At 45.6% G+C, this 27,445-nt stretch overlaps 1 protein-coding gene across 1 annotated transcript in view; it reads right to left on the bottom strand.

The window, feature by feature from the left end:
- The window catches only part of TTC9 (tetratricopeptide repeat domain 9), a 39,140-nt gene extending 12,021 nt beyond the window's left edge, over positions 1-27,119 (bottom strand). The window contains exons 1-2 of the mRNA XM_063117603.1: positions 26,677-27,119; positions 107-289 (exon numbers count right to left, since the gene is read on the bottom strand). Coding sequence (XP_062973673.1) covers positions 107-289; positions 26,677-27,112 — 619 coding nt within the window. The 5' untranslated portion in view covers positions 27,113-27,119. The remainder of the gene's footprint in view (positions 1-106; positions 290-26,676) is intronic.
- Positions 27,120-27,445: the final 326 nt, after the last annotated feature.

The following is a 27,445-nucleotide window of genomic DNA, read 5'->3' as shown; positions in this document are numbered from 1 at the left end:
CAGACTATCAGACTGGAGTAGAAATGGCCTTTGTCCCTCTTGGAAACTCATTTTTTTAAGGAGCATGAATACAGATGCAATCTGAGGGTGGCTTCTCCACCAGTACCTGCTGGCTGCCGGGACCTTGCTTCTTTCAAGTAGTAAAGTGCCTTGTTGTAGTCTCCAAGGTGGTAGAATGCTACACCTGACCGATAGAGCGCCTTGAAATTCTCTCCTTCTTTCTTCAGGACTTTCAGGCAGTATTCCTTGACTCGCTCATAATTCACCAGCTCCGCTTGAAGGAGGCAGGCTGCAAGAGAAGAGGGGGAGACAAGGCCAACAATAGTAGGCTGTTAGAGAGCCGCTCTTGCTCCTCCTTCACCACTGGTGTGGGAAGGATGCACAGCCAGGTGAGACAATGATGACTCAGGAAATGGCACCGTCGTTTCGCCTGAGCATCAAATCCAGCTTTTCAGTCCCTAATCTCAACAGAAATGGTCTATAATTAGAAATTTCAGCAAAGATACATTGCAAGGTGTCATATACATTTTCCTTGTAGAAGAGCCAGGAATCCTCTGTGGACTGGGAAACAAATATTACAAAAGAGGCAAACAGCTTTGAACTAACAAAGGCAAGGGAACAGAAACAGAATGCTGACTTGTGACAGGCAGTTTCAAAGCACATCAAAATAAAGGGAGGACTTCTTTTTTGAAAAACAAACAAATCCCTAAATAATATGAGGTTGCAGAATACAAAGACGTGCATCATACTACTATTGTGATTTCTCTTTTGATGGTGCCCTTTTAACTCTCCCTAGTCGGAAAAAACACCTGCAGGCAGTTTCCTTGCTCAAAGCTTTGCACAACCGACTCTGCTTCCCTCTGGTACAACGCGAAGGAAGTTTCTGCTATCAAGAGCCATACAAAGAGGAAATGCAATGCTTGTTCACGCTGTTGCTTGCTGCACGGAGTGTCAATTTGTCATGCTTGTACTTCTGTAATAATATCTAGTACTTTAGATTGCTCAAAGCAGCTTTCCCCAACTTGGTGCCCTGCAGATGTTTTGGACCACAACCTCCATTAGCAGGGCTCGTGGTCATGGATGAGTTTGCCTGGGTCTTCAGAGCTAATGGAGAGGCCCTTCTTTCAAGAGCACCACCTTCAGTGGTGGCCTTCTTAGTGGCCGCACCCAGGCTGTGGAACTCCCTGCTGAGAGAGGCTAAGGCCCTTTCTACACCTAAGGGTTATCCCAGGAAAATGGAGGGATCATTCCTGCCTGCTCCCGGGATCCCGTGTGTCATTTGGATGCACAGGGATGATCCCGGGATAAATGGCTGGTGTAGACATGTCCTAAGTTTGCTCCCTCTCTGTGGTCCTTCCGCCAGCAAGCAGAAAAATCTATTTTTATTCAAGCAGGCCTTGGAGAGCAGGCAGGTCTGTTAGGTTCGATGCTGCACCAACATTTTTTATTCTGTTGTTAGATTTTTAATTGTGTTTTAATGTAGTTGTTTTTATTGTTGTCTCAATCAAGTTTTATTTGTGATTATCAACCACCTTGAGCACTATATTTATTTATTTATTTATTTATGATAGAAAAGCAGGGTACAAATCAAATAAATAAATGCTGGGCATTGTAGTCCAACACATCTGCCAGGCACTGGTTTAAAGCATATATCGTACATTATCTCAGTTGCCTTTATGACTACCTTGCAAGTTGTCAGTTCGGTATTTATTATCCCCATGCTGCAAACGAGGAACGGAGACTGAATTGCTTAAGACCATCTAGTAAGGTCATGGGAGAGACAAGATTTGTACTGGGCACGCCCAGCTCAGCCTCTTAGACACTAAAAGCTACGAAGAGCTAACTGCTGAAGAAGCAAACCCACTATGGATGCAAAGTGGTTATTTCATAGCAGAAGACCATTGCCCGTTTCTTGTGGACCTGGCTCATTTGTGGGCCTATAGCTCAGAGGTAGAGCTATAACCCCAGGTAGCACGTTCAATCCCCAACATATCCAGTTAAAAGGCTCAGGATGCAAGTGATGGGGTAAACGTTTGCCAGAGACCCCCCAAGAGCTGCTGTTAGTTGGGAGTAGAAAACAGGAGGCCAGGTAGACAAATAACTTTAGAGCCAGTGTGGTGTAGTGGCTAAAGGTTGGACGAGAGTCGGGAGATCCGGGTTCTACTCCCCACTCGGCCGTGGAAACCCACTGGGTGACTTTGGGCCAGTCACAGACTCTCAGCCCAGCCTACCTTACAGGGTTGTTGTTGTGAGGATAAAATGGAGAGGAGGACGATTATGTGTGCCATTTTGGGTTTCTTGGGGGGGGGGAAAGGGGGATATAAATGCAATAAATAAATAAATAAATAAATAAAGTGTTGACTTTCCAGTGTTTCAAGCAGGATGCTACTTCAGGCAGCAAAATCTCTTGGCCAGGCCCTGCATTTCCTCTTTCTTGACAATTCCTGCATGCCCCACATGTGCATGTTCTATGTAAAGTTTGCCTTGCACATCACATCTCATTGGCCCTGGGCCTGAGCAGATCTCTACTTGCTCATCCAAAACAGCAGAAGAGGGCATTAGCAGGGCCATGGGGGAAAACCCGGACCAAGCGAAGGATTGCCAAGGAATTTCTTGCAGCTTTAAAGCCTCTTCCTTTGCTCGCATCGCATCCGTCCCTACCAGTTTAGTGCAGCCAGTCATGCAGCCAGCAGAGGGGGAAGATGCTGTCTGAACTAGTTAAATCCCAGGGAAATGAGCTTCACAGAGGAATTAATGTGCCTTTGGTGATTTGCTTGGAGGTGAGAGTGGAATGTAAAACTATAAAAATAGTTGCTGTCGCCAAAACAGAGCAGGCATGGTGGATTTCAAAAGCAACCTGTCGCTGGTTACTCACTAAGCAGTTTCAAAAAATTCCTGCAAAAGCATTTTTTAAAAATTTTGTATTTTTTCCTCTCCTTTTTGTCAAATGCAGATTTCTTGTGCCCGGTTCTAACAGAGCTTGAAATGAGTGCGGCGAGGTTTTCTTCTTTCCTCCCCCGCCTCTCCCTCTCTCAATCCCAACACCTTTTCCTTTAAAGTGTGAATTTCATGCTAGAGCCCTTGACAGCTTCGAGACGGCTGTTCTATATTTGAATGTCAAATAGCAGGTACAGTGGGAGCAGGGGCTGTCCTTTGACCCCGAGACTTGCCCAGTTGTGTTTGGGAGCAATCCGGTCTCCTTCAGGCTGCGGGGAAGGAGAAGGCAGCCTCCTCCCTGCCCCCACAATCCCAGTCCTCATTTACCACTGCCATCAGCATCACTGCACTGGTTTTTACCAGTGCTTTTTCAGCACTGGTTTTTACGGCGCTTGGGTGTCCAGGGAGCCCACACTGGGGCCTTGAGGGCTGCAGGTTGTGCACCGCTGCTCTATATTGACTGGCAGCAGCCCTCTGCAATTTCAGACAGGAGTTTTCCCCACTCCTGCATGAAGATGTTGGGGAACGAACTTGGCACCTGCTACAGGCAAAGCACATGTTCTGCCACTGAGTTATGCCTCCCTCCCTTGTAAACCAGCGTATATTTATGAGCCCTTGTTTAATCCTAGAAAATTTGACAGATCTTTGCCTATGGGGGCCCATGGCCTCCACCATAGGAAATTTTTACAGGTATGTTTGTCGATCCATGGTAAAAAAAATACTTTGGGTATGAGAGGTCCATAGTTCATTCCTCAAACAAGCAATTCTTTCAGGGGGCAGGGAATATCGCTTTAGGAAATACTGCTGTGAACTCCAGCCAAGAACTTGAGGAGCTGTTATCAATCAAAAGTGTTGGGTGAAAAGTTTCACCGATTGGGTTTACACAACATGACAACCCACACTCTAGGTTGAGTGTAGTTGCAGCTGAACCATGGGTTGTTGTGTTGTGTGGACCCAGCCATGCTAACAAACCATGGTTTATTAACCAACAATAACCCTCAGTTCATAACCCAACAGCAAACCATGGGTTCTCTTTGTGGGTTGTTCATGGTTAACAAAACATGATTTGTTAACGTGGCTGGGTTCACACAACACAACAACTCATACTCAAGCTTGAGTGTGAGTTGTCATTTTGGGTGAACTCAGCCACTGTCTGTTGGTAGCATATGGCAGTTTCAAATGACAAAGCTGCATCACACTCCACTTTTAACCTATTAAGTGTCCTTTTCCCCACAATTCGCCAGTGCTTCCAGCAGTCACTGGAAGTAGCCTTTGCCTTACAGTGCCCATCCCCCAGATTACTAAGAGCTGAAGGAGTCCAAAGCATCTTTCTTTTAAGAGGTTTCCCCATTTCTAAAAGCCTGCAAACAAAGAGGATTTTTCCACCGTCTCACAAGTGACGTGCTACTTAGAGCCTCCTTGATCATGTTTAGCGTTAATTAGATCCGTTTACTATACTGCTGCTTGGTAGACGTGCTGTGATGAATGGGGAAATTAAAAAATAAGTGCCACTTTCCAGTTAGCAGCTGATTCATTTACTCTTCCTATCAACTGACTAAAATTTGGCTGGATTTGTCCGTCAAAGTTAATAGAGGGTGGCACTAAATGCAGCAAGAAGTGTATGAACCTGGGCATGTAGGCTCTCGAGCAAGAATCAATGCAAGCTACACCAGGCACATTATTCTAACATTCTGGGGCCTAAAGGGAGACCTAGCAATTTGGGGGCACATTTATCATCATGATCATCATGTGGAAGTTTTTTCCTAGGGGTCCAAACTGGTCCAATCAATTATTTTCATCTGCTGAGATATGTGATTGGCAGAACAGTTTTGAACGCGGGAGGAATAGAGGATGTCCCAATCAGGGGTTTATGGGGAGAGGGAGAAGGGTGTTAAGAAAAGAAAAGGAGAAAACATGCTAGAGTCTGAGAGCTATCCTTAATTCTGAATTATCTCTGGGCTCTGGGAATTCTAGGTGGGAAATTGGTTGCCCCGAGACTTCAGCTGCTGCTGTGCAAATGCCAGGTCAGCTGCCAAACTCCAACCATCCACACACCCCAGTAATTACCCAGGACTTGATCCTGGGTGAAGGCACCAACCTGGTGTTCTTTAGTGTTCTTTAGGTTTTATCCTGGTTGCGCTTTTTATACTGTATTTCGTAATTGTGTTTTAAACTGTTGGGTGTTTTACTGTGGTTTTAATTTTTGTGAACCGCCCAGAGAGCTTCGGCTATTGGGCGGTATAAAAATGTAATAAATAAATAAATAAATAAATAGTTATTATTATTATTATTATTGTTATTATTGTTATTATTAATAATAATATACCACCCCACAGCCGAAGCTCTCTGGTGGTTTACAAGGCCTGGCTGGGTGAGGCAAGGGCAACCTACGTCATCGCTGATGGCCCCAGGTAAGTGCTCGTATCTGCAGCAGCCAAGAGGACCGGAGCAGGAGGTGTTGTTGTTGCTGCTGCTGCAGTGTGCCGCAGGGATTCAGTCACCATCACCAAGTATTACATGGGGGAAATTACCTATTGGCTGTTTGTGCCTGATGCTGTGCCTAGGAGGCAGAGCACAAATTCAGCTAGTGCAGGCTTGGGGAATATTTTTTGGTCTGGGGGCCAGATTCTATTTTGGGAAAGCTCCAGAGAGTAGGGGGCCTACATTGCAGTGGTGAGTGAAGCCAAAGGTACAGGGCCGAAAAATCCATCTCCCCTCAATTCTATTTAATGGATTTATAGAAGGAAGCATGGCTACTCAGAAGTAAGCAGGACAGGACTCTGCATATTGACTTAAAAGTAATAGGAAAGAATCACTCAGCAGCACTTTCAAATAGTATCCCAGACAACATGTCTCTGCTTGCAATAACCAGGAATGGATTTGTGTGTAGAAAGGCTATGAGCTCCGTTCAGTTCTGGTACTCAAAACCAATTCCTGAGCTTGACATGCTTTAATTCTAAGAGCTTCTGTAAATGAGTGATTTATTGCACATTCGTGATTGGTCACTCATAGAAATTTGTAGGTCCATTACATGATGTCATCAACATCCAGGACATCTCCTGTGCTATACCCCAGTAATCTTGCTTTTAAAAAGATAGGTGATAATGTGGTATTTAAAATTATTGCTAGGATATTGAGGAATTTCCTCTGTGTATAAAGTTGGCATTGTGCTATAATTTCACCATGGATGGCACTGTCTCATTAAACACAAAGGAGGTTTGCCAAGAACGGAATTTCAAAATCATGTGGATACGTGTAAAGGAGCGTGTCATGAAGGTGGAAAGACTGCAGAGGTCAAAAGCCGCAGTAAAGCTGTGGGATTTTCCTTATGTGTAGAGAAGCTCTAAGTGTGTGTCTTTAGTACCAGCCCCTGTCTTTACGGTGGCGCTTTGGTGCTGTGAGGCGCCTTGCTCCCGCACTTGTGTTCCTTCCCGGCACCTGCACGGGAAGGAACGCAAGTTCAAACTTTCCTGCTCTTTAAAAGTAAAAATAAAATAAAAACGCTGGGGTGGGGAAGGAGAGCAACAGGGCCGTTCCTCCCCCTTTTTTATTTTATTGTCTTTATCTACGCAGCTGATAATAAAAAAAAAACCGGGGGAAGGAACGAGGCAGCCAGAGGAGGACATGAGGGGAGGGGGCAGGGACTCGTGATGAACCACCTCTCCTCCCTCTAGCTGCCCATTCCTCTCCTCCCCCCATTTTTATTTTTTACTTTTATAGGCATGGGGCCACCCATGGTGAGTGATCAGGGGGTGCCATGGGCTTCGCTGCCAAAAAAAAGTTGGGGGTAAGTGCCCGACTTTTTTGGAGTGGACTCTCTGGGGTTTGCCCCCGGAGGGCTTCGCAATGGCGTCTGCGTCATGTAGATGACTTGTCGCTACTGCGAAGCCACCCTGGGGCAAACCCTTCGTGTAGACGTGCCCTCAGACACCAGCTGGTGGATTTCAGGGTTCTAGTAACAAAAACAAAGTGGATCCCATCAGCCTGACATTTGCCAACCTCTGTTGTATACTGCTCATTCTCCAGAGTTTCAGTGTGTTGCAGTTTAATTATAATTTTTATCCCTTTTTTGGGTACTGGCTGCATTGTTAAAAAGCTAAAATAATATAAACAGCAGTAAATCAGTGGCTAGCCTAGTACTCTGTGTTGATGAGCAAATGCTGCTTTGATAAATATCCCCCCACTTTGTGAGCTGAGTTAAGTTTCTTCTATTTCTTTTTGTTCAGTGTTTTTGTTGTTGATCAAGCAGGTTAAATGCCCTGGAGAGTTTCCTTCTCTCTCTCTTTCTCTGCCTGTTTCTCCCCCCACCCGCTTTTTTTTAATTACCTCAGTAATCTCTGACCTAGCTTCCATCTTTCAAAATCAATATTCACCTGGGTAAACCTGCTGAAGCTCTTCGTTTTCATTCCTGATTTACTCCCCCCACCCTTTTGCAACCCCACTCGGTAATCGGGCAAGTTTCTCTTCCCAGCAGAAAACCCTCCTTTTGCTTCTCTGTTGCTCTTTCCCAGCAAGCACCATTGCATCCCTTCCTCCAATTCTGATTCCTCTCTGAGCCTGATAATGGGTTCTATCCGACCACCAGAAAAATGCACAGCAATGGTGGAACAGAGCCCCCCCCCCCCGTAGCCCCCCACATCTGCTCTGAGGGATTGGGGGATCCCCCTGGGGCAGATATGGAGAGGATGCAAGGGGAGCACAGGGGTGAGGAGAGGAACTGCCCAGAGAGCTTCAGCTATGGGGCGGTATACAAATGCAATACAATAATAATAATAATAATGGGACACCTGGCTGCAAAAGCAGAAATCTGCCCATGAGACACTGGATGGAAGCCAATGTGATTGACTAATTCAGCATTTATGTTCACTGATTTTTAAATCTCACCTCGCAAAGCTATTTTTATTTTATTTAATTATTGCATTTATATCCTGCCTTTTTCCCTGCAAGGAACCCAAGAAGGCATACATAATCCTCCTCCTTTCCATTTTATTCTCACAACAACCACCCTGTGAGGTATGTTGGGCTGAGAGTCTGTGACTGGCCCAAAGTCACCCAGTGGGTTTCCATGGCCGAGTGGGGACTAGAACCCAGATCTCCCGACTCCCAGTCTCACATTCTAGCCACTACACCACACTAGCAAAGCAGTTTCCCCCCCTTCTCCCTGCCCTCCCCTACAACACCACCAATTTTAGAACAATATTTTCATTAAGCACCCAATAGCTAAAAATCCAAAGAAAAACAATTGACTTTTCAAACAGACCGAACAACAATAACAAAGCAGGACACTTTGGTCAAAAAAAGAAGTATAAAATCACAATCATACACAGAAATATAGTATAGTTACTAGAGGATATTCTTGAATATGATGAAGAGATCACATCCATGGAAGTGGTGGTAGATGAGCGAAATGTTCCAGAGCTGGAGCCCTGTTAGCACCTGATATATGGGAACCAACATGTAAGGAAGTGCTCATTCTTTGTCACACCATAAAGTACAAATGTCCCATTTCATGCATCTAACAAAATGCCCCCCCCCCGTCCCCAGAAAGCACTTGACATATTTGTTGTATTTTATTATTGCATTTATATCCTGCCTTTTTTCCTCCAAGGAACCCAAGGTGGTGTATATAACCCTCCTCCTCTCCATTTTACTCTCACAACAACAACCCTGTGAGGTAGGTTGGGCTGAGAGTCTGTGACTGGCCCAAAGTCACCTAGGAGGTTTCCATGGCTGAATGGGAACTAGAACCCAGATCTCCGGACTCCCAGTCCAACACTTTAGCCACTACACCACACTGGCTCATCACATAATGATGTGATGCTCTTTAAAGTGCTAGAAGACTCTTAACTGTTTTTACTGCAACAAACTAAGATATCCTCAAGGAAGCCTTTCCCAGCCTTGGGCCATCAAATATTGTTTGACTACAATTCCAGCAAGGCAGATGGTATGTGGGCGGGGGGGGGGGGGATGGGAAATGTAGTTCAACGTCTGAGGATCCAAGACTGGGAAAGGCTACTTTTAGACAGGGGTGCAGAACCTACTTCAGTCCAAGATCTCAGGGGCCAGATTCCAGTGGTGGGTCGGGCCAAGGGCAAAAGGTGATGGGGCCAAAATCCCAAAGACACCAGCATAGTTTAGTTTAAAGCTCTTACTCGACCTGTTCAGACAACACGCTAAGCAATGCTTAGGGCACTTTTGCAGCAAATGGTTAGTGAGCGTGTTTAAACTGTGATTACATAGCCACCATGAATGCTTAACCACCATGGTTTAGCATGTCATCTGAACTGGGTCGCTGTCAGTAACTAAAGCCGTGTCTATACCAGCCCAATAGTCCATGCCGGTCATGGCTGAATCCCTGTGCATCCAAATGATGCCCAGGGGCTCCCAGGAGCAGGTGGGGATGGGCACATGTTTTCCCAGGGATAAAGAAACCCTGAGAAAAACCCATTCTTCCTGCAGTCTTGGGACCATTCCGAGACCGCGGGAGGTGGTTACTCATGCTTAAGCGCGGCACCAGAAATGGGCACGGAGCTGTGCAGTGCTGTTCCGTACCCATCAGGGGATGGGGTGGCAGCAATTCCTCCATCCCTGCAATGGTGGGGTGTGTGTGTTAAGAGGTGTGCGGTCATTTCCCCCCCACCCCCAGTTACTTTTTTGCTGGAGCGGGGCCTCGCTCTTGCACAACCGGCCCCGCTCATGGAGGAAAAATGGTGGCCGTGACAAGCCTCTTTCCTCCCGGCATGTCACACACCACGTGTGGACCCAGGGGGAGGTTCTCGGAACCAGGAAATCCCAAGATCCTCCCCCCTCGCTCCCGGATGGCCGGGAGGAGTAGAAAGGGCCTCAGAGAAGCATTTGAACCTTTAAGAGTGGGGGGAAAGACTGCCCCAAAGCTGGGGAAACATCCAACGGTTGCCAGGCCTTCTGGGGAACTGCAGAGGGCTGGGCTGGGCCCTGGACTGGGCTTCTACACTCCGGCCCTAGGGGAAGCCAGTCTGTTGTGCAATTTTCAGACAATGTGCTGACTGATTCCTATAGAACTTCATTATTTCATCACAATAATCACAACAAGGGACAACAGCGCAAAACTCCAAATGCCCCCCCCCCCCCCAATCTCACAAGAGGCTCACTGAAGAGGTCCAGCGATGGGCTCTCTGGATATTTTGTATTTTTCCGGATCCATTGGAAAGAGCCATTATAGCAAGTGTTGAAGAGGAAGGTGCATCTTTGAATCTATTGTTTGCCAAAGTGTTTGGGGACATTCGCCAAGAAATGATGCTATGCAACCAAAAAGGATTCTTAATAAAAGGTGGAAGGCTCGCTGACTTTGGACGTCAGTGAGCCAGCTAGAATGACTGAAATAATCTCTTTGAATGTAGCTGCGAATCAGTTGCATAACGCTTTCAATTTGAAAAAAAAATGTTTTGAAGCAAATACTTAGAAAAATGCAGCCCTTGCAGTATTTTCTCCATAAGAACAGGAATGACAACTCTCTGTGAAGGTAGGCAGATTATCCAAAGGAAATTGCAAAGGGCAGCCCAGCCGGACGATGGTGCAAGTTGTTGGCAGCATTCCAGGGCTGTTGGGGAGTTTTGGGCAGTGGAGGCTGGTGGCTCCAACTTCAGTGGGGCTGTAATTCCATTCTGGGTTTTAGTCAGAACCAGCCAGAACTCTAAAGGAGCGAGCCAAGTGCAAAACGGGTTCTCTCTCTCCTTTCTAGCCTTTAGCCTTGCTCTTTCTCCACCCCTTTGTCTTGCTGTCAGCCTCCCAGCCTCTGCCCTCACTATTTTTCTCTCACCCACCCCTCTTTAGCTCACTGTTGACTAGGCAGGACACCATGGCAGCCATTTTGTGACTAGCCACAGACTACATGGGAGTCATTTTGCAGTGGTGCCCAAAGCAGTTTCTCAAATTCCCAAATGTGCCCGTGGGTCCGAAAAGGTTGGGGAGCTCTGCTGAACCTCATCCAAACGCAGCACAATTCTACGGGACATCTTCGGGTGCAGCATGAGTGACAAGCAACCGCTTGCTCCACGGCTGCTGAAGTGCAACCCTTCCCCTGGAAGGCCGGACGTGGGCAGTTGCCTCTCCCCCATTTGCAAGGAAAGCAGCTCCTCTGATCTCTACTCATTAAATTCAACACAGCTCAACTCCTGCAGTTTCTGTAGGTTACTGGTGGGGAACAGGAAGTGCTCCAGAGGTTGATGGGTTACAATTCCCATTAAGGATGATGGGAATTGCAGTCCAACCACATCTGGAAGGCCACACGTTCCCCATCCCTGCGTAGGTCATAAATGCTGTGCTGTGGCAAGATCAGCCATTTCCTAGCCCAACAAGGTGCAAGTATTAAGGCCCTAAAACCATTTCAGACCAGGCTATCTGAAGGACTGCCTGCATGCATAGACATCTGCCAGGGCCTTAAGGTTGGTATCTGATGTCCTGCTCTCTGGTGCACAAGTGAGAGCTGTTACACTGGAACGGGGTCTTTTCTGCAGTAGCCCCACATCTCTGGAATACCTTCCCAGGGAAATACATTTGGCCTGCTCCATCTTGGCCCTTAGGAGGGACTTTGATCACTTTTTATTCCAGTTGGCTGTTGATTTTTTTTTTTTACAATGCTCTAATTCTTATCTGTTGCCACTATTCTAATGTTGTTGCTTAATGTGTTATTTTATCTGCTGATGCTCTTTTTATTTGATTGCATTAATTTGATTTATTTATGTGCTGCTGTTATTTGAGTATTGTGTTGGTATAATATTATATTATTTTACTGACTATTGTAAGCTGCCTTTGGGAAAATCCTGATAGGCAGTTTAAAAATCAATCAATTAGGGCCCAATCCTGCACATGGTTGAACAGAAAAAAGTCCTGCAATTCCATGGCTGGCTGGAGGATGCTGGGAGTTGTGGGACATTTTTCAGTCTGAACATGCATAGCATTGTACCCTTAGTTAAGTTAAAAGATATGGGGCAGGTGCTAATTGAAGATCATAGCTGGCTGCTTTCAGACCAGACAGTGGCGACTCCTGGTTCCAGGTCCCAGTATCAGCAGGACTTGATTTGGGGCTCTTGAACTGATGACACCTAGTCCTGTGCGCAGTAGAGATGGTGGAGAAAACTGAGATGGACTAAAATGAGTTTGGATTTCTAAGAACTCAACCTGCGGAATCTGCTGTGGACCGGCCTCTCCAGGCCACGCCGAGTGCGCAGACTTGTGGATTTTTTAAAAAACTATCCCGAAATTTACATATTCATTCACAGGAAAATACACAAGTTTCTGCTGAGACATATGCCATGCTAGAAAATATTCACTGGGAAAAGTTGAATGGAATAGGAGGGGCAGGACTAAAATTTAAATTGTTGTGAACTTTCTTACAGAATTATTTGCGTATTTTTCTGCATAATCGGGTGGGGGTGGAGAATTGAATTTGTCTGTGAATAGACATCAGAACAAATGACGCTGCACAATCCATGAAACGCAGATGGAATGGATTTTACACAATCCGTACATCCCTGCCTGTGAATTGTGCTTTTGTAGCACCTGACAGGCAGGACTGTGTTCTGAGATTCCTAAGGCAACACCAACCACACTAAGACTGAAATTTGCCCTAGGCACAGAATGCAGCACCTGGAGAAGATCAGGTTTCATGGTTTTTAGTTTTGGTTTCTTAAAAAGGGAATTTCTAGGTTCAAGACTGTGAAGTTAGATTTCAAAAGGCCTGTTTGCATGACAAATAGACTTAATAGAGAAGTGGGATTTGTTCATCCAAAGCTAGGAAGAGAGGGCAGCCAGGTGTCCTACTGAGTGTTGGACAGTCCTCTGTTTTGAAGAGTTAGCAGAGGACAGTCCTCTCTTTGTAGATGTCCTCTCTTTGAAAAGGTATCCAGTTCAATGTTGGTTTAAAGACAAAGAATCAGAAGGAGGGATAGCACCCACGGCCTTCATCTCTTCTCAATCATCCCAGAGTGCAGTACACAGAATAATGGGCTCACGTTACAGGAAGCCAGATTCTGGCTGAATATCAGGAAAAACTTCCTGTTAAAGCAGTGCGACAATGAAACCAATTACCACACTAGAGGCATTCAAGATGCAGCTGGACAGCCGTCAGTCAGGTGTGCTTGAAGGTAGATTCCTGCATTAAGCAGGGGGTTGGACTTGATGGTCTTATTGGCCCCTTCCAACTCTACTAGTCTATGATTCAAGTCCCTATCAACAGTTTGCACCTGGAGAGCAGACTGAACAGACACTGTGAATGCCTAGTCAGTCTTCTCCACTATGGTAAGATATATTGTATTTTTATTAACATTATAGTTATTATTTTTAAATTTGCATTTATACATATGCATCTACATATGCAAATGTTATGCAGATTAGTTTCCTCTTTCATCCTCTTTTCTGCTGATGAATTTCCTCTTTTTTTGGCAATGTGTAAATGGCCATCCTGTATGAAGACACCCTCCTCAGACATTTTAGGGTGCAGGTCTATACATGTTTAGACAGAAAAGAGTTCCTTTGCTGCTTGTAGGAGTTGTAGGACTTTTTTTCTGTGTAAAAATGCATAGGATTGCACCCTTAAAGTGCTAAGATTCTCCAATACTGGAGAAGCGGCCATGGAGATTTTAGTCCTGGTAGGGGTTAGAAAAATTATGCAGTGCAGGCCGTGCAAACAGGATTTTAACTGGCATGAATCCTATTACATAGTTCTACTGTACAGCAAGCTGCTCAAGCCAAGGACGTCTTCTAGATGTGTGCATAGAGACGCTGTCTACTTTCATCCCTAGAACGAACCTCCCATCACCGAGTTTTATTATTGCCAGGCGACATCCCAAACGGTGAAAAAGAAGAGGATGGCTTACTTTTCAAATTGGGTGCTAGTAATCAAAGGGAGAAATTCACGTAAATTAAATGATGTCCTTGTTGAGGCAAAGAATCACAAAACTTCATGGCTGTCACACCAATAGAGGACAGAGAGCGGCCTTCCCCAACCTCATACTCTCCAGATGTGTTGGCCTGGAATCTCCATCATTGCAGGCCAACACATCTGGAGTGCACGCAGTTGCTAGGGTGGTCATATGAAAAGGAGGACAGGGCTCCTGTATCTTTAACAGTTGCATAGAAAAGAGGATTTCAGCAGGTGTCATTTGTATATATGGAGAACCTGGTGAAATTCCCTCTTCATTACAGCAGTTAAAGCTGCAGGAGCTATACTAGAGTGACCAGATTTAAAAGAGGGCAGAGCACCTGCAACTTTAACTGTTGTGATGAAGAGGAAATTTCACCAGGTTCCCCATATATACAAATGGCACCTGCAGAAATTTCCTTTTCAATACAACTGTTAAAGATACAGGAGCCCTTGTTAGATCAATGTTCTTCACCCAGGGACGAAATCCAAACAGCCCCTAAGCACGACTCCACACTTCCAGCGACAGAGGGTTCAAAAGCGCTTTATTGATTATGATCAAGATCTGAGTCTCTTGAAAGGCGAGCAGTCAGACAGAGAACAGGGAATTCAGCACAGCATTTCAAGCCTGCAAGGGGCAGGGCCCTGTTGCAGCATAAACCAATCAGAACGTAACACTAGAGCCTTCTTATCTTTTGCTAAACAATCCCTTTGCCTTACAGTAAGTTACAGTAAGTTAACTTTGACACAGGAGCACTGGAGCCGAGGCTCTTGTTTATGTTAGATAAGACAGATGCAAGGATGCACTCAAGGAGATATTCTCGCATACGTGACACTTCGCTTACTGTATAATGGCTGCTTCACAGTTTCCTTTTAAAAATGGAGACACCTATGCTAACACCCTGTCCTCCTTTTCATATGGTCACCCTAGCAGTTGGGGAAGGCGGATGGAGAAGGTTTCCTGGAAACTAAGCACAGTTGCTGCAAATAAGAGCCTGATGTAGTTTCAAAATGACTTGCCTTGGCTATTGGAAGGAGAGATGCTTGGCAGGAACAGTCTGGTGTGTTCTTTGCTTGTTATGCTCTGGGGACATGCACAGATTGCGTCTTGGGAATAGCATTGCAAGTCCCTGTGCTGAGTGTTGCTTTCCAGCCATGTCAATAAGTAAACAAACAGCTTTGCAGAGAGGCGCTGCGAGTCTCCAGTACTTTTTCCTCCGAAGGAAATTTCATCTGGAAATGGGGCTCAAAACTTTCCAGCATATGGATGAAAAATCCCATTTGTGGCAACAGCCAGTTTGTCAAAGATAGCTGCTGAGCAATTGCATGGCTTGGTCAGATCTGGCCATTTAAAGTATTTATCTGCTTGGAACATGAAGGAATTCATGAGACTGAAGTATAAATGAGATGATCCTCATCTTAACTGTCCAAGGTTAAGTCAGAGGGTGAATTTCTGTTGGTCATGTGAAAAAACTAGGGGTGCAACATGTAATGGGCTCCATGGCCACCATATTTAGAACAAGCTGCAACCCTGTGATTCGGTTATCCTGTTTGCTGGGAGCAGGACAGCTATGAAATCCATTATGCTTGAACCTTATTCCCCTTCTAGGGGGAATTCCATTGTATAGCGATTGTAAAGGTGACTGCGTACTAAAAATGTCTGAATCAGCCTGTCTGATCAACTACATAGGCCATAGCTAGTCGGGGCAAAATCCTGGGGTGATCCCCGGGATCGTCCCTGTGTGTCCACATGACACACAGGGGATCCCAGGATCAGGGAGGGATGATCCCTCCCTTGCCCCAGGATCTCTCCCTCCCCTTTAGGCCTGGTTTTTTCATGGTCTTGAGCTGAGCCCGAGATCGCGGAATGTGTGGCCGGCCACCACGGGTTGACCCGGCTCCTTGCGAGGAGCCGGGAGCTGCACCCATCAGGAGTAGGGTGGGGGGGAGCAGGGAAAATAATTTAAATTTAAAAAAATACTTACGTTTTGTGCATGACCGTTCGTGCGCTGCTGGCCCTTTAATATTAATAAAATGGTGGGCGCAACGCCTCTCCTTCTGAGGTCTTCCCATGTAAACAGAGGAGGGATCTTGCGATAAACACATTGTGAGATCTTCCCTCCTCTGTCGTGTGCTAACAGGTAGGTCTAGCTAAGGCCATAATCTCTTGTGCAGTGCCCATTCATTTAAGTCAGGAGAACTATCCTAATTTTTCCCCGTCATTTTTTAAAATAAAAGACTTACATTTACATAACTTATGTTTTTCTAATGTCATAGTCATGTCATAGAACCTGGTGAAATTTCCTCTTCCTCACAAAAGTTAAAGCTGCAGGTGCCCTACCATCTTTTAAATCTAGTCACTCTAGCATAGCTCCTGCAGCTTTAACTGTTGTGATGAAGAGGAAATTTCACCAGGTTCGCCATATATACAAATGACACCTGCTGAAATTCCTTTTTCAATACAACTGTTAAAGATATAGGAGCCCTGTCCTCCTTTTCATATGGTCACCCTATATAAAATGCAAATTAATTACATCCCTCCCCAATAAACTATGTTGTGAAGATAGGCCATTGTTCTGTACTGGATGCTCCCAGCCTCTATTTTATAGGCACTGAAGGCCTCACCTATTCACCCATCATTAAAATGCCTGTGGCCTGTTCTTTCAAGTATAATGTTGCTAATTTTTGCCTTCTGATTATTGACTAATACTCTGTAAGGCTTTGCAGTTATGTAGCACCTTCCAGCTGGGATACTTAACAACCCCTTAGATTAAGAAAGAAAATGTTCTGTTAATTAAGATAAAAACCAAAATTGATGTAATTAATTCATTAAGCCTCATGACCCCCTAGTGAGATGGTAAGCTTCATTATCTTATTTTGATAGTACCTGCCAAAAACCACAATGCATATTTGTAGCAGAGTTAGGCAGAAAAACACAGATCTGTTGATTCACAACTCTGTTCTGAATTTACACAATAAACATCTTTGTTCTTGTCCCCCTTTTAAGTTTCTCTGAGCAAAGGAAAATTGACCAACACTTGGTTGCTGCGTTGCTCCATAGAGCAAAGAGTAAGCCTTAGGCAACACTAAAGATTCTGTCAAAAAGTCCCTTTTTAGCCCCTAGAAGTTCACCACAGAAAATATTATTCGCTGCTTATGGGATGTCTGAATCAAGATGTTTTGGTTCTTTTTTTAAAAAAGAAATAAGTTCTAGAAGTGGTAAGAGATATAGTAGATTATCTTCTTCATTTGGATCATGTTGGGTTATTTAAGAAGTATAAATCCTGCAAACATTCTGGAGTTAATTGGAAATCTGCTAATAGCTGCTAAGATGCCTATCTCAATAGTGAGATAAACCCTCTCACTCATTAAAAGCACAGGTGAGGGGATCAACAAGACCACATTACACCAGTCCTTTTCCAACTTCATTGGCTGCCAGTCCAGCTCCGGGCCTGATTCAAAGTGCTGGTATTAACATTTAAAGCCCTAAACGGCTTGGGGCCAAGTTATTTGAAGGAACGCTTCCTCCCATATGTACCTGCCTGGACCTTAAGATCATCTACAGGGGCCCTTCTCCGTGAGCCCCTGCCAAAGGAAGTGAGGCAGGTCGCTACTAGGAGGAGGGCTTTCTCCGCTGTGGCACCCTGGCTGTGGAATGAGCTCCCCAGAGAGGTCCGCCTGGCACCTACACTGTACTCCTTCCATCGCCAGCTGAAGACCTTTTTATTCTCACAGTATTTTAACACTTAATTTTAACTTAAATTTAAATTTTACTGTTTTAACTCTGTATTTTAATTTTATATCAATTTTGCTGCATGGTTTTTATCCTGGTTGTGCTTTTTATACTGTATTTTGTATTTGTGCTTTTAACCTCTTGGTTGTTTTATTATGGTTTATTTTTTGTGAACCGCCCAGAGAGCTTCAGCTATTGGGCAGTATAAAAATGTAATAAATAAATAAATAAATAAACTATATTCTTTCAGATGCCAGGTGACGACCTTTTTATTCTCCCAGCATTTTAACAGTATATAAATTTAATTTTAATTTTGCTATTTTAAATTTGTATCTTAAATTTGTATTTCTGCACTGCTGCTGATTTTATCCTGGTTGTGCTTTTATATTGTATTTTACATCATGTTTTTATACTGTTTGTTTTATACTTTGAATGGTTTTAATTTTTGTGAACCGCCCAGGGAGCTTCGGCGGTATAAAAATGCAATAAATAAATAAAATTAATAAATCATGGGGCTGCACAGAGCACCAACCATGCCCCCTGCTCGCTGTGGTGTATTTGGCAGCTTGGAGAAGGGGACCTATGCATATTCCACCCCTCACCATTGGCTATTTCGGCTAGGGCTGATGGGAGTTGAAGGCCAAAACATTTGGAGGGCCACAAGTTGCCCACCGCTGGGTTAGAGCTCCTTCGTGTGAGGAGGGGGGGAGTGTCCTGGGACTATCAGGACCACCCTTCGTCACATGGAAGAGCAAATCCATTGATACATGTCTAGGGCCACTTTCCATGACTGGCAGAAAGTGCAGCCAAGGTCTACATCAGAAGAGCAGGGGCAAGAACCGGTGTAAACCAATAAGCAGTTAATCGTGTGTGATTGACCCAGGTGGTTAGAAATAGCTCAGGAATGGAAAGGTGTGTGACTCATGACTCAAGAATGGATGAGGACAGTGTGTAAAAATGCAGAAAAAGCCCATTATTTGGTCCCATTGGAATGAAGTAATTACGGATGAGGCCATTAGAGTCTAACCTACTGACCCAGGGAAGCTACTTTTCATTGCGACGTCAGGACATCTCTGCAGCCCCTTCCCCCCTCCTTCCCCCGACCCCGATTTCACCATTTCATTCAGACTGTGGCAAAAGAAGGTCACGTCCTTTGCTGGCTCAAAGTCACAGACAGGCAATGAGTCATAACCGAATGGTTGCTCGAAGCATGGCTTGCCTTGTAATCATATGCTGAAATGATGGGATTTTATTTTGTATGAGGGGTTTTTAGGTGTCCTTCCTGGCCAAGCAGTTTCAGGATGCAGCTGCATTGGTATGTGGTGGTACTGATCAAAAAGGCTCCAGAGAGAATTTTCTGTTTTTTGGCAAGCCAGGGTAAATCATGGGAATGCTGGATCTTCCAAATCTGAACCTGAGGGGGCTCTACGCAGATGAAACCAAAGAATCCCAGGGATGCTGGCAGCATAACTATATTATGCATGTAGACGTGTGTCAAACCTATTCTTAATATGACTATGCATCAGATTTGGACAAATCCTGAATCCCAAACCATTTGGGGCTGATTTGGACAATTTCAGGATTCACCCAAAGCAAAACAAGGGTCCTCCAAATCACCCCGAGGCAAATCTGGGTCCTCTCTACACTTTGCGAGTGATTCTGGGATACAGAGGCCAATTGACAGGCAGACAGCGTGTGTCTATAAAATGACAACATTTCTCCCCAAGCTTTTCATATAAGAAAAACACTGCAGGGGAGAAGGGGGAATGAGAATTGGGGGCTGTAGTTTTGTGACCAACAGGTGTAGTTACTAGTCAGCAAGGATGATTTCAACAGGGCTCTCCAATCACAGTGCTTTCAGAGAGGGATGTAGAAGTAATATATCAACTTGCTTCTAGTCTTATTTTGTGTTTTTTTGCTAATCCTCTCCCTTCTGAACAGGAACACTTAAAGAGTTGTGGGTGTATTTAGGAGGTTTGGGACACGTGCTTCTTCCTAGCATCTATCCTATCTATTCCTTCTTTATTCCAATCAATCATTTTCTAAAATCCTCTCCTTTCCAAGTAATTCCTATCCTAAAATCTTTATCCTTTCACCAAATCCAGTTCTTAGTACTTTTGATTTAGTCTTGTTGTTGTTTGTTTCAGTCCACCCTGAGAGTTAATTTTTGCTTGCTAGTAGTTATAGGCAGTGTTACTTCCCTCATACTTTACACACAAACACACACACACACCACTTTTGTCCCATGTATTGTCTGCAGCTGAGGAAGGAAGGGTTAACCACCCCTGATCAATCCCTTGCCCCCGCAATTGTTTTTAATTTTGGCACCAATGGAAGCCTTAAAAACCAAACTGCTGTGCAGGGGACGTGGCCACGATGCCTCCCCCACCCTGCATCCAGTGCATGGGCCACCAGTTCCCAACCACCCATGCTTTAAACAGGAGTCTCCTGACTCTTTCTCTTACCAGACATCAGCTCTAAGGTGGTAGCCTGCAGTTTTTCATTTGAAGATCACATTTTGATAGGATAGGATATATCAATCACTTTAAGACACCACCAAAGTTAACTCTAGAACGCTGTGTTGAAGTCAGTGTATTGCCTTTTCCATTTGCAGCCCCAGCACAAGCGTAATAGATATTCTTCATGTGTTATGGGAGAATTTTATACAGTATGGAGCAGTCACAAGGTGACTTGACTCACCACTAAATTATGCCAGAGTGTTTAGAAGTCAGCTAATTTATTCTCATTAGCTTCAATGTATATTTAAGTTTCACTGCTTTGTGGAGCAGGCTGCCCTAGCCTCTAAGGTGAATTATGCTGTCCTCTCTCTAGCAAGCTGTTTCTAACACTCATGATACCAGCGTAGGCACCACAACTAGCACGCCAGCTTATTATTATGACTCATTAGGGTGCGTTGGCATTGCAAGATGGCTTGAGCTGTCAAGCTGAGCAGAAGGGCAGCTTGGTGCCACAGCACTCAGAAGAGCCATGAGTGGCAGGACAAAGGGCACCGTCACACAACTCTGAAAGCGTTCTGACCATTATGAAGTCATTTATGTCTGCATAAACCAGATATACAGCAGTAGGTACTAGCCTGGGATTCATATGGAAAGGGACACAAACTTATCCCACGTCTTGCACATAAAAAGATGATGTGCTGGTGATATCTGTGAAGGGATGCCTGTTGTACATTGCCGCTGCCACTCCTAGGCAGAGTTCTGCAGGAACATCTCGGAAAAGTGCAAGAAATGTGTTCTGCTCTTGCTGTAGCACAACCAAGAAAAGCAGCCACCTCGAGAGGCATTTTCGACAAGGGAACTTGTAGGACCAGTGTGAAGGGTAGGCATAGGCGGGCCTCTGTCAAGGGCCCACATCCAAGCAGGGGCCCACTGACGAGAACCTCCGGAACTTACTCCTCCTTGCTATTTCTTCCTTGTTCACCTGCCTCTCACTGAGGCCCAGGCAATGGGAATAGTGAGAAGTAGGATCAGCAGACACACTACTGCCTACCTGCTCAATGGCTGTTGTCTGCCGGCCCTGCAAATCAGTGGCAGTAATGAGAGCCAGTGTGGTGCAGTGGCTAAAGTGTTGGACTGGGAGTCGGAAGATCCAGGTTCTAGTCCCCACTCAGCCATGGAAACCCACTGCGTGACTTTGGGTCAGTCACAGACTCTCAGCCCAACCTACCTCAAAGGGTTGTTGTTGTGAGGATAAAATGGAAAGGAGGAGGATTATATATGCTGCCTTGGGTTCCTTAAGAGGGAAAAAGGGCGGAATATAAATGCAATGATAAATAATGATGAAACAGAGGATGAGAAGCAATAGAGGCTGGTGACAATGGTAGTAAGAAGGTGGATTCGTGGAGGGAGGGACCCACTGAGGGTGTCTTTCTCAAGGGCCCCTCAAATCTTAGAGCCAGCCCTGGGAACTGGTATGCTCAGCTCCAAAGCTGCAAGCACGCCATCCAATCTTTCCAAACCTATTCCCTTTCCAGAGCTGTTCGACTGGCTTTGCTATACTGATGATCATGCAAATATTTCCAGTTTGCAATCTCTATTTTTCAAAACTAGGGAGCACTTCAGCATTGACTGAATTATTAATGCTATAGAGCCCTGACAATCTATATAGTACCTTGTAAGCATGAAGTGCAATGTGAGATGGAAACAAATCTGCAGCACAGAGCTTGCCTCTCCTCCCTCCCCAACCCGGAAATGGACAGAATTACACTTTGATAAGGGTACCAATGTCAGACCACAGAAATACAGAAGAGTGAGGGGAAAGAAACCCCAATGTCAATTGAAATCCTCTCTCCAAAATGCTCAGGTAGAATAAAGGGTGTTTGTTGGAGAAAAGAAGAAATCACATTTCAATGCATCACAAATTTTGTAACCTGCCCAGAGAATGCTGGTTGTTGGGCAGATTAGAAATACAGGGAAGTATCCAACTACGCCATGCTGTTCACAGAAATTATGTTGCACTAGCGTTACGTGTTCTCCAGTGCAACACCACAAGCATTAGCTATTTGGGGGGATCCTGTCGCACCAGCTAATGCTATTGACATCAGATGCATGAAACAGACACTGCAGAGCAAAACACCAGACGGAGCTTGCATGGCATCTGACTACATTTGGACCCAATCCCTCTCCACACACCAGGGATGGGGCACCCATGGCCTTCCAGGTGTTGTTGGACTACAGTTCCCATCACCTCTGACCATAGACCATGCTGGCTGTGGCTGATGGAAGCTGGAGTCCAACACTACCTGGTGGGTCACCAGTTCCCCATCCCTGCCGCTTGAGGTTGTTCACATGTTCAACAAGCAGGACATGGGGAGACAAAGCGTCAACGGATGCCCCCGCAGGTACAAAGCAACCCTCTAGATGCATGGAGATCACAGCTGACTTAAAAGCAAAGAGCAGAAGGGCAAGAAGCAAAAGAGCAGTCCTAAATCGTTGCTTTCTCACACCTCCATCCTGTAACTGCAAAGTGCAATTCTACGCCTGAGGAGGAGTGAAGAGCTCAGAAGGAAATTCTTTATTTCTCAGGAGTTCCTGTGGGAAGGAAAAAGTTCAGAGGGCTCTGTGCCGTAGCCCTTTCTCTCCTCTCTGAGTGGCACAAACCGTAGGCCACCACAGTGTGAAGGTGCTACCATGCAGGGCTGGATCATACTCCCAGCACAAGGGGATGAGCTGACTTTTCATCCTGATTGCTAGGCTTTCGGGGCTCCCTTTGTGGCTCATGGGAGCAGGCCATAACTCTTTTGCTATTAATCCAACCCTCCCTTGACAGAGTTTTCCATTTGCCATTGCACTACTCAGACTGCTAAGTGTGGCTGATTCTAGCAGACTACGTCTTTGCCTCCCCATAGCTCATCATCATCATCTTGGTGGTAGTGGTAGGTGTTCAATAATGTTATGCCTTCGATCAGGGGTAAAGGAGCCTACATTCCCCCAGAGTAAAGTGGATGGAGGCAGCAGTGGGTGGATGCAGAGCTGGTGGTGAGTAGAGCGAAAGCCAAAACTACACACAGATACATAGGACAGTCATACATACATACATACATACATACACACCTCCATCTCTCTCTCTCTCTCTCTCCCTCTCTTTCAAACACAAACACACACACACACACACACACACACACAATCTCCCATGCCGCTCAGCTGTTTTCCAGCAATCAGTTGAGCAGCTCATGAAGAGGTGAGATTTAAACAGACAAACACGTCTTTAAATATACAGGGTTGGGCCCAGACATTCTTAGAATAGACCTGTTGAAAACAATGGGATTTAGGTTAGTCATGGCTGACTCAAGCCCCATTGATTTCAATGGCTCTACTCCAAGTATGACTAAGCCTGGATCCAGCCCACAAAAACCGCTGTCGTCAGTGCTTTGCTGTATACAAAAGTGCATTATTATGATTCTTGTACATTCATAGCATATGTTTAATTAAATGAGTAATTAAACCCTTGAGAAAGAGGGAGGACAAGGAACAGAAACTTTCACGTGCAACTGCTGAAATAATTCTCTCCCCGTTGTATCATCACACACCCATACATATACAGGCACACACACAACTGGAGTTTTGGTACCAAACTGCATCTCCTTTTTGGGCAAGCCTCTCACCTCAACTGTACAGTTTGAGTAAAGACTGCAATACAAGAATGAAAAATGTGATTCTTCCAAATATGCCTCTCCCCACCATTTGCTGTATTGTACTAGAGTAGATGCCAATGGCAAATGCAGTGCAATGACAAGAAAAGAAAAGAGATATAATAGCACCTATTCCAGACTCCCCCAAAGTTGTGTCCTCTATATGTTTTGGACTATAACTCCCATCATCCACAGCCATGCTAACTGAAACTGATGGGATTTGTAGTCCATACAGCTGAAGGCACTGCATTGAAGAAGACCGATCTATTCTATGTAGCATTCTGGGAGCATCACATATATTATCACAGTAATCTTTACAGCAAAACTGAAAGGTAGGACAGTATTTCTCCATATTGCAGATTCAAAGGGAAGTGCTGAAGGCAAATAGCTCACCTAAAGCCCCCTTGATGACTGAGGTGAAATTTGAACCAAGGCTTCCTACCTAACAGCAAAAGGGGGGGATAATGCTTTTTTGTTTGGAGAAGCTCTTGAGAGCTTTCAAATTGCACAGGGCCCTTCATCATATTGGCACACTGATGTTTGTTCTGAAGACCATAAAAATTAAGTTGATGTTTTTTTCTTTCATGTCCAAGCTTGGTTACCTATTTCTATTGATGTCCCATAGCCAGCACAAATTAAATTTTAACCTAGCTATTATACGTACAATGCAAAACCGTTCTGTTGATATAAGTGGCTTTGGACAATCACTGATCCTAGAACAGACAACTTTCTCTCTAATATTCCTAATGACATGAAGCAGTGATAAAACAATTGCAGGAAACCAGCAGAGGAAAAAGGCTGATGTATAAGCTTGAAGGATAGAAAGTGCGGGGCGGGGGGAGGAGAAAAACAGGAATAAGTGTATGGCTTGTAATATTTGGAGAACCGTCTGATCACTTTAAAGTTACCATCATCAAATTAGCTGCCCCACAAAACTGCAAGTTCATGTTTACATTACTCTTTTATACTGTTAGTTTTACCCTACCCTGTGCCTGTTTGGTGCATTCTCTTCCCCTTCTTATTGTTTTATTATGATTTTATTAGAATGTAAGCCTATGCGGCAGGGTTTTGCTATTTTATCGTTTTACTCTGTACAGCACCATGTACATTGATGGTGCTATATAAATAATAATAATAATAATAATAATAATAATAATAATCTTGAAAAATATAAAGAACACAGATGGCTAACCCAATGCATTGTAGGTTGTTGTCACTGTTCTTATTAATCCTAATGAGCATTAAGTGTTAAAATATTGCTAGATATACACTTGTTGTGTTTGTTGTTATAAGTTCCAAGGCAGATATGCGAAATGCTGCACCCCCCTTTCTCCCTCCCCCTCTCCCCACAGTGCAATTATGGAAATGTTTTCTTTTTCTTTATAAGGCTTACTTTGGATATTTCTTCTTTTCCAGGAAGCCTCTGGCTTAACCTCTTTGTCTTCCTCACTCCATACAGAAATTAAGCCTATGCGTGTGCCACTGCAACATGGATAACACCATTACTGGTCCCTTGTTATTCCTTGAAGGAAAGTAGCTCAACCCCCACTCCCAAAATGCCTTTCTCCTCTTCTGTGCCCTTCCTATTTTTATTAAACAACAACAACAACAACAATAATTTTGATGTTGCTGTGGGGCTGTATTCATGCATATTTTTCCCTAGAGAGAGAAAAAATCAAGAGGGAATAGATTGTGTTAGTCTGTTGCAACAAAAACAACACACTTTAAAGACAGATTTATTGTAGTTTGTATTTTCATGGATTAGAGCCCGCTTCATTGGATGCATGAAGTGTTACTCTCAGCTGATCTAGTCCACAAAAGCTTGTGCCAGGAGAAATCTGTTAGTCTTTTTGGTGCCACAAAACTGATGTTTTCCTCCTCTTATCCTCCATTCAGTCTTTCTTTCCTCCCCCTCTTGAGAAAAATCCACCGGCTGCTAAAATTTAGATTGTAGGCTCCTTGAGGAGAAGGACCTAACCTTTTGCTTTAAAGCTCCATGTACATCCCTGATGAATTTATCTACTGGCATGTTCACACAAGTAAATCACAAGAGCATAAAAAAAGAAGAAGGCTTCAATACAGCATATTCTGTGCTTTCCAGCTATTAATACTCAGAAAGATCAACAACAGAGACAGCACACAAAGCAGACCTCTGAGAATTAACCACCTGCCATCCTAAGTAAATGGCACCTCTCTGTTGTCTGTTGCCTGTCTGGGAGAAACCTTCAGAAAGAGTTTGGGGTAGCTTGAATATCTCTCTATCTAATCTATGGCTTCATCCAGTGGTGCAGCTAGGCAATTTTAGTCGCTCGACTTAATGGTCTCCTAGAGCCTCCCCCTCTACACGGCTGTCTGTATTACTTCATCTGTGAAGCACACTACTAATATTTCCCTATCCTGCCGCCCCAACTTCGATTGCATGCTTTAAAACTCCTTCAACATTCCTGATATGTTAGAACAACAACAAGAAAACTGTTTGCCAAGCCTGATTTAAAAACAAACGAACGAAGAAACCTCTGAGCATGGACAGTTTTTCATTTTAGCCATAGTACCATCTCGACCACAGCAATAAAATGGAGTTTGGCTCCGCACCTGCCCTTCTCCGGGGGGTCATTTGCCCCCACCATCCCCGCCCTGGACGGGCCCGGGACTTTGGCCCCCTTAGCTGCACTGCTGATGCCTTCTGACCCCCATGGAAAGAGTTGGCCAAAATCCCCGCCGCAATTCACGCCAGAGCCAGGATTCCCGGAGGCGCGGGGGAGAGAAACGGCACCTGCCATCCCCGCCGCCCGTCCCAAGCCAACCTCGTGCCCGGCGCCCCACTCCCCGCCCCCCGGTCCGGCTTCCAAGACGAAGTTTATCGGCAGCGCAGTAGTCCAAGCTGCCCGGGCGAGGGCACGGGGTCTCCCCTCCACCCCCTCCCGCGGGGAAAGAAGGGAGCTTCCCCCGGCTGACCTGCCAGGCTGTTGTAGCAGTCGACCTCGATGCTCTCCAGGAGTTGCCGCTGCTCGTCCGTGAGTTTGCCCGAGCTGCCCGCAGCCCCGGCGGCCGAGGAGGAGGAGGAGGAGGCGCCGCCGCCGCCGTCGTGCTCCTCCTGGGCCAGCAGCAGCCCCTTCAGTTCCAGCAGCGCCCGGTGGTACTTGCCGATGGCTTCGCGGAATTTCTTGTCCTTGTAGCACTGCGCGCCTTGGCCCTTGAAGTCCAGCGCTCTCCGGATCAGCTCGTCGGGCTCCGCAGTCGCGCCGGCGGCGGACTGGCTGTCGCCTCTGTGCAGGGCAGCCGCCGCCGCCCCCGGCCCGCCGCTCTCGCTGCCCAGGGCGCAGTGCCCGTCCCCGGCTGCTCGGCTGCCCGGGTTCAGCCTCCCCGCCGCAGCTGGGCTCTTCCGCTCCATGCCCGCCGCTGCTCCGCTGCTCCGCTGCTGTTCCTCCTCAGGGCGGCGAATCCAGCGGGCGAGCGCGACGCCGCCTCCTCGCCTGCCTGCCTGCCTGCCTGCCTGTGAAGAGACTCACAAGGCGGCGCAGCCTCCCGGCTTGCTGGGGCTGGTGCCACCCCTTGGCGCGGCGCGGCTCCTTGCTCCCATCCTCCAGCGAGGTGTGGGGAGCCGCCGCCGCCGCCGCCGCTCCTCCTCCAGGCGAAGGGTGACTGGCTGGCTGGCTGGCTGGCTGGCTGGCTCCCGGGTGCTGGGATATGATGGGGAGGATGATTAGGATGGGGGCAATTCTGG

Source organism: Elgaria multicarinata, chromosome 2 (assembly GCF_023053635.1).
Source record: "Elgaria multicarinata webbii isolate HBS135686 ecotype San Diego chromosome 2, rElgMul1.1.pri, whole genome shotgun sequence".
NCBI lineage: Eukaryota > Metazoa > Chordata > Lepidosauria > Squamata > Anguidae > Elgaria > Elgaria multicarinata.
This window is presented reverse-complemented; position numbering and strand designations above follow the sequence as displayed.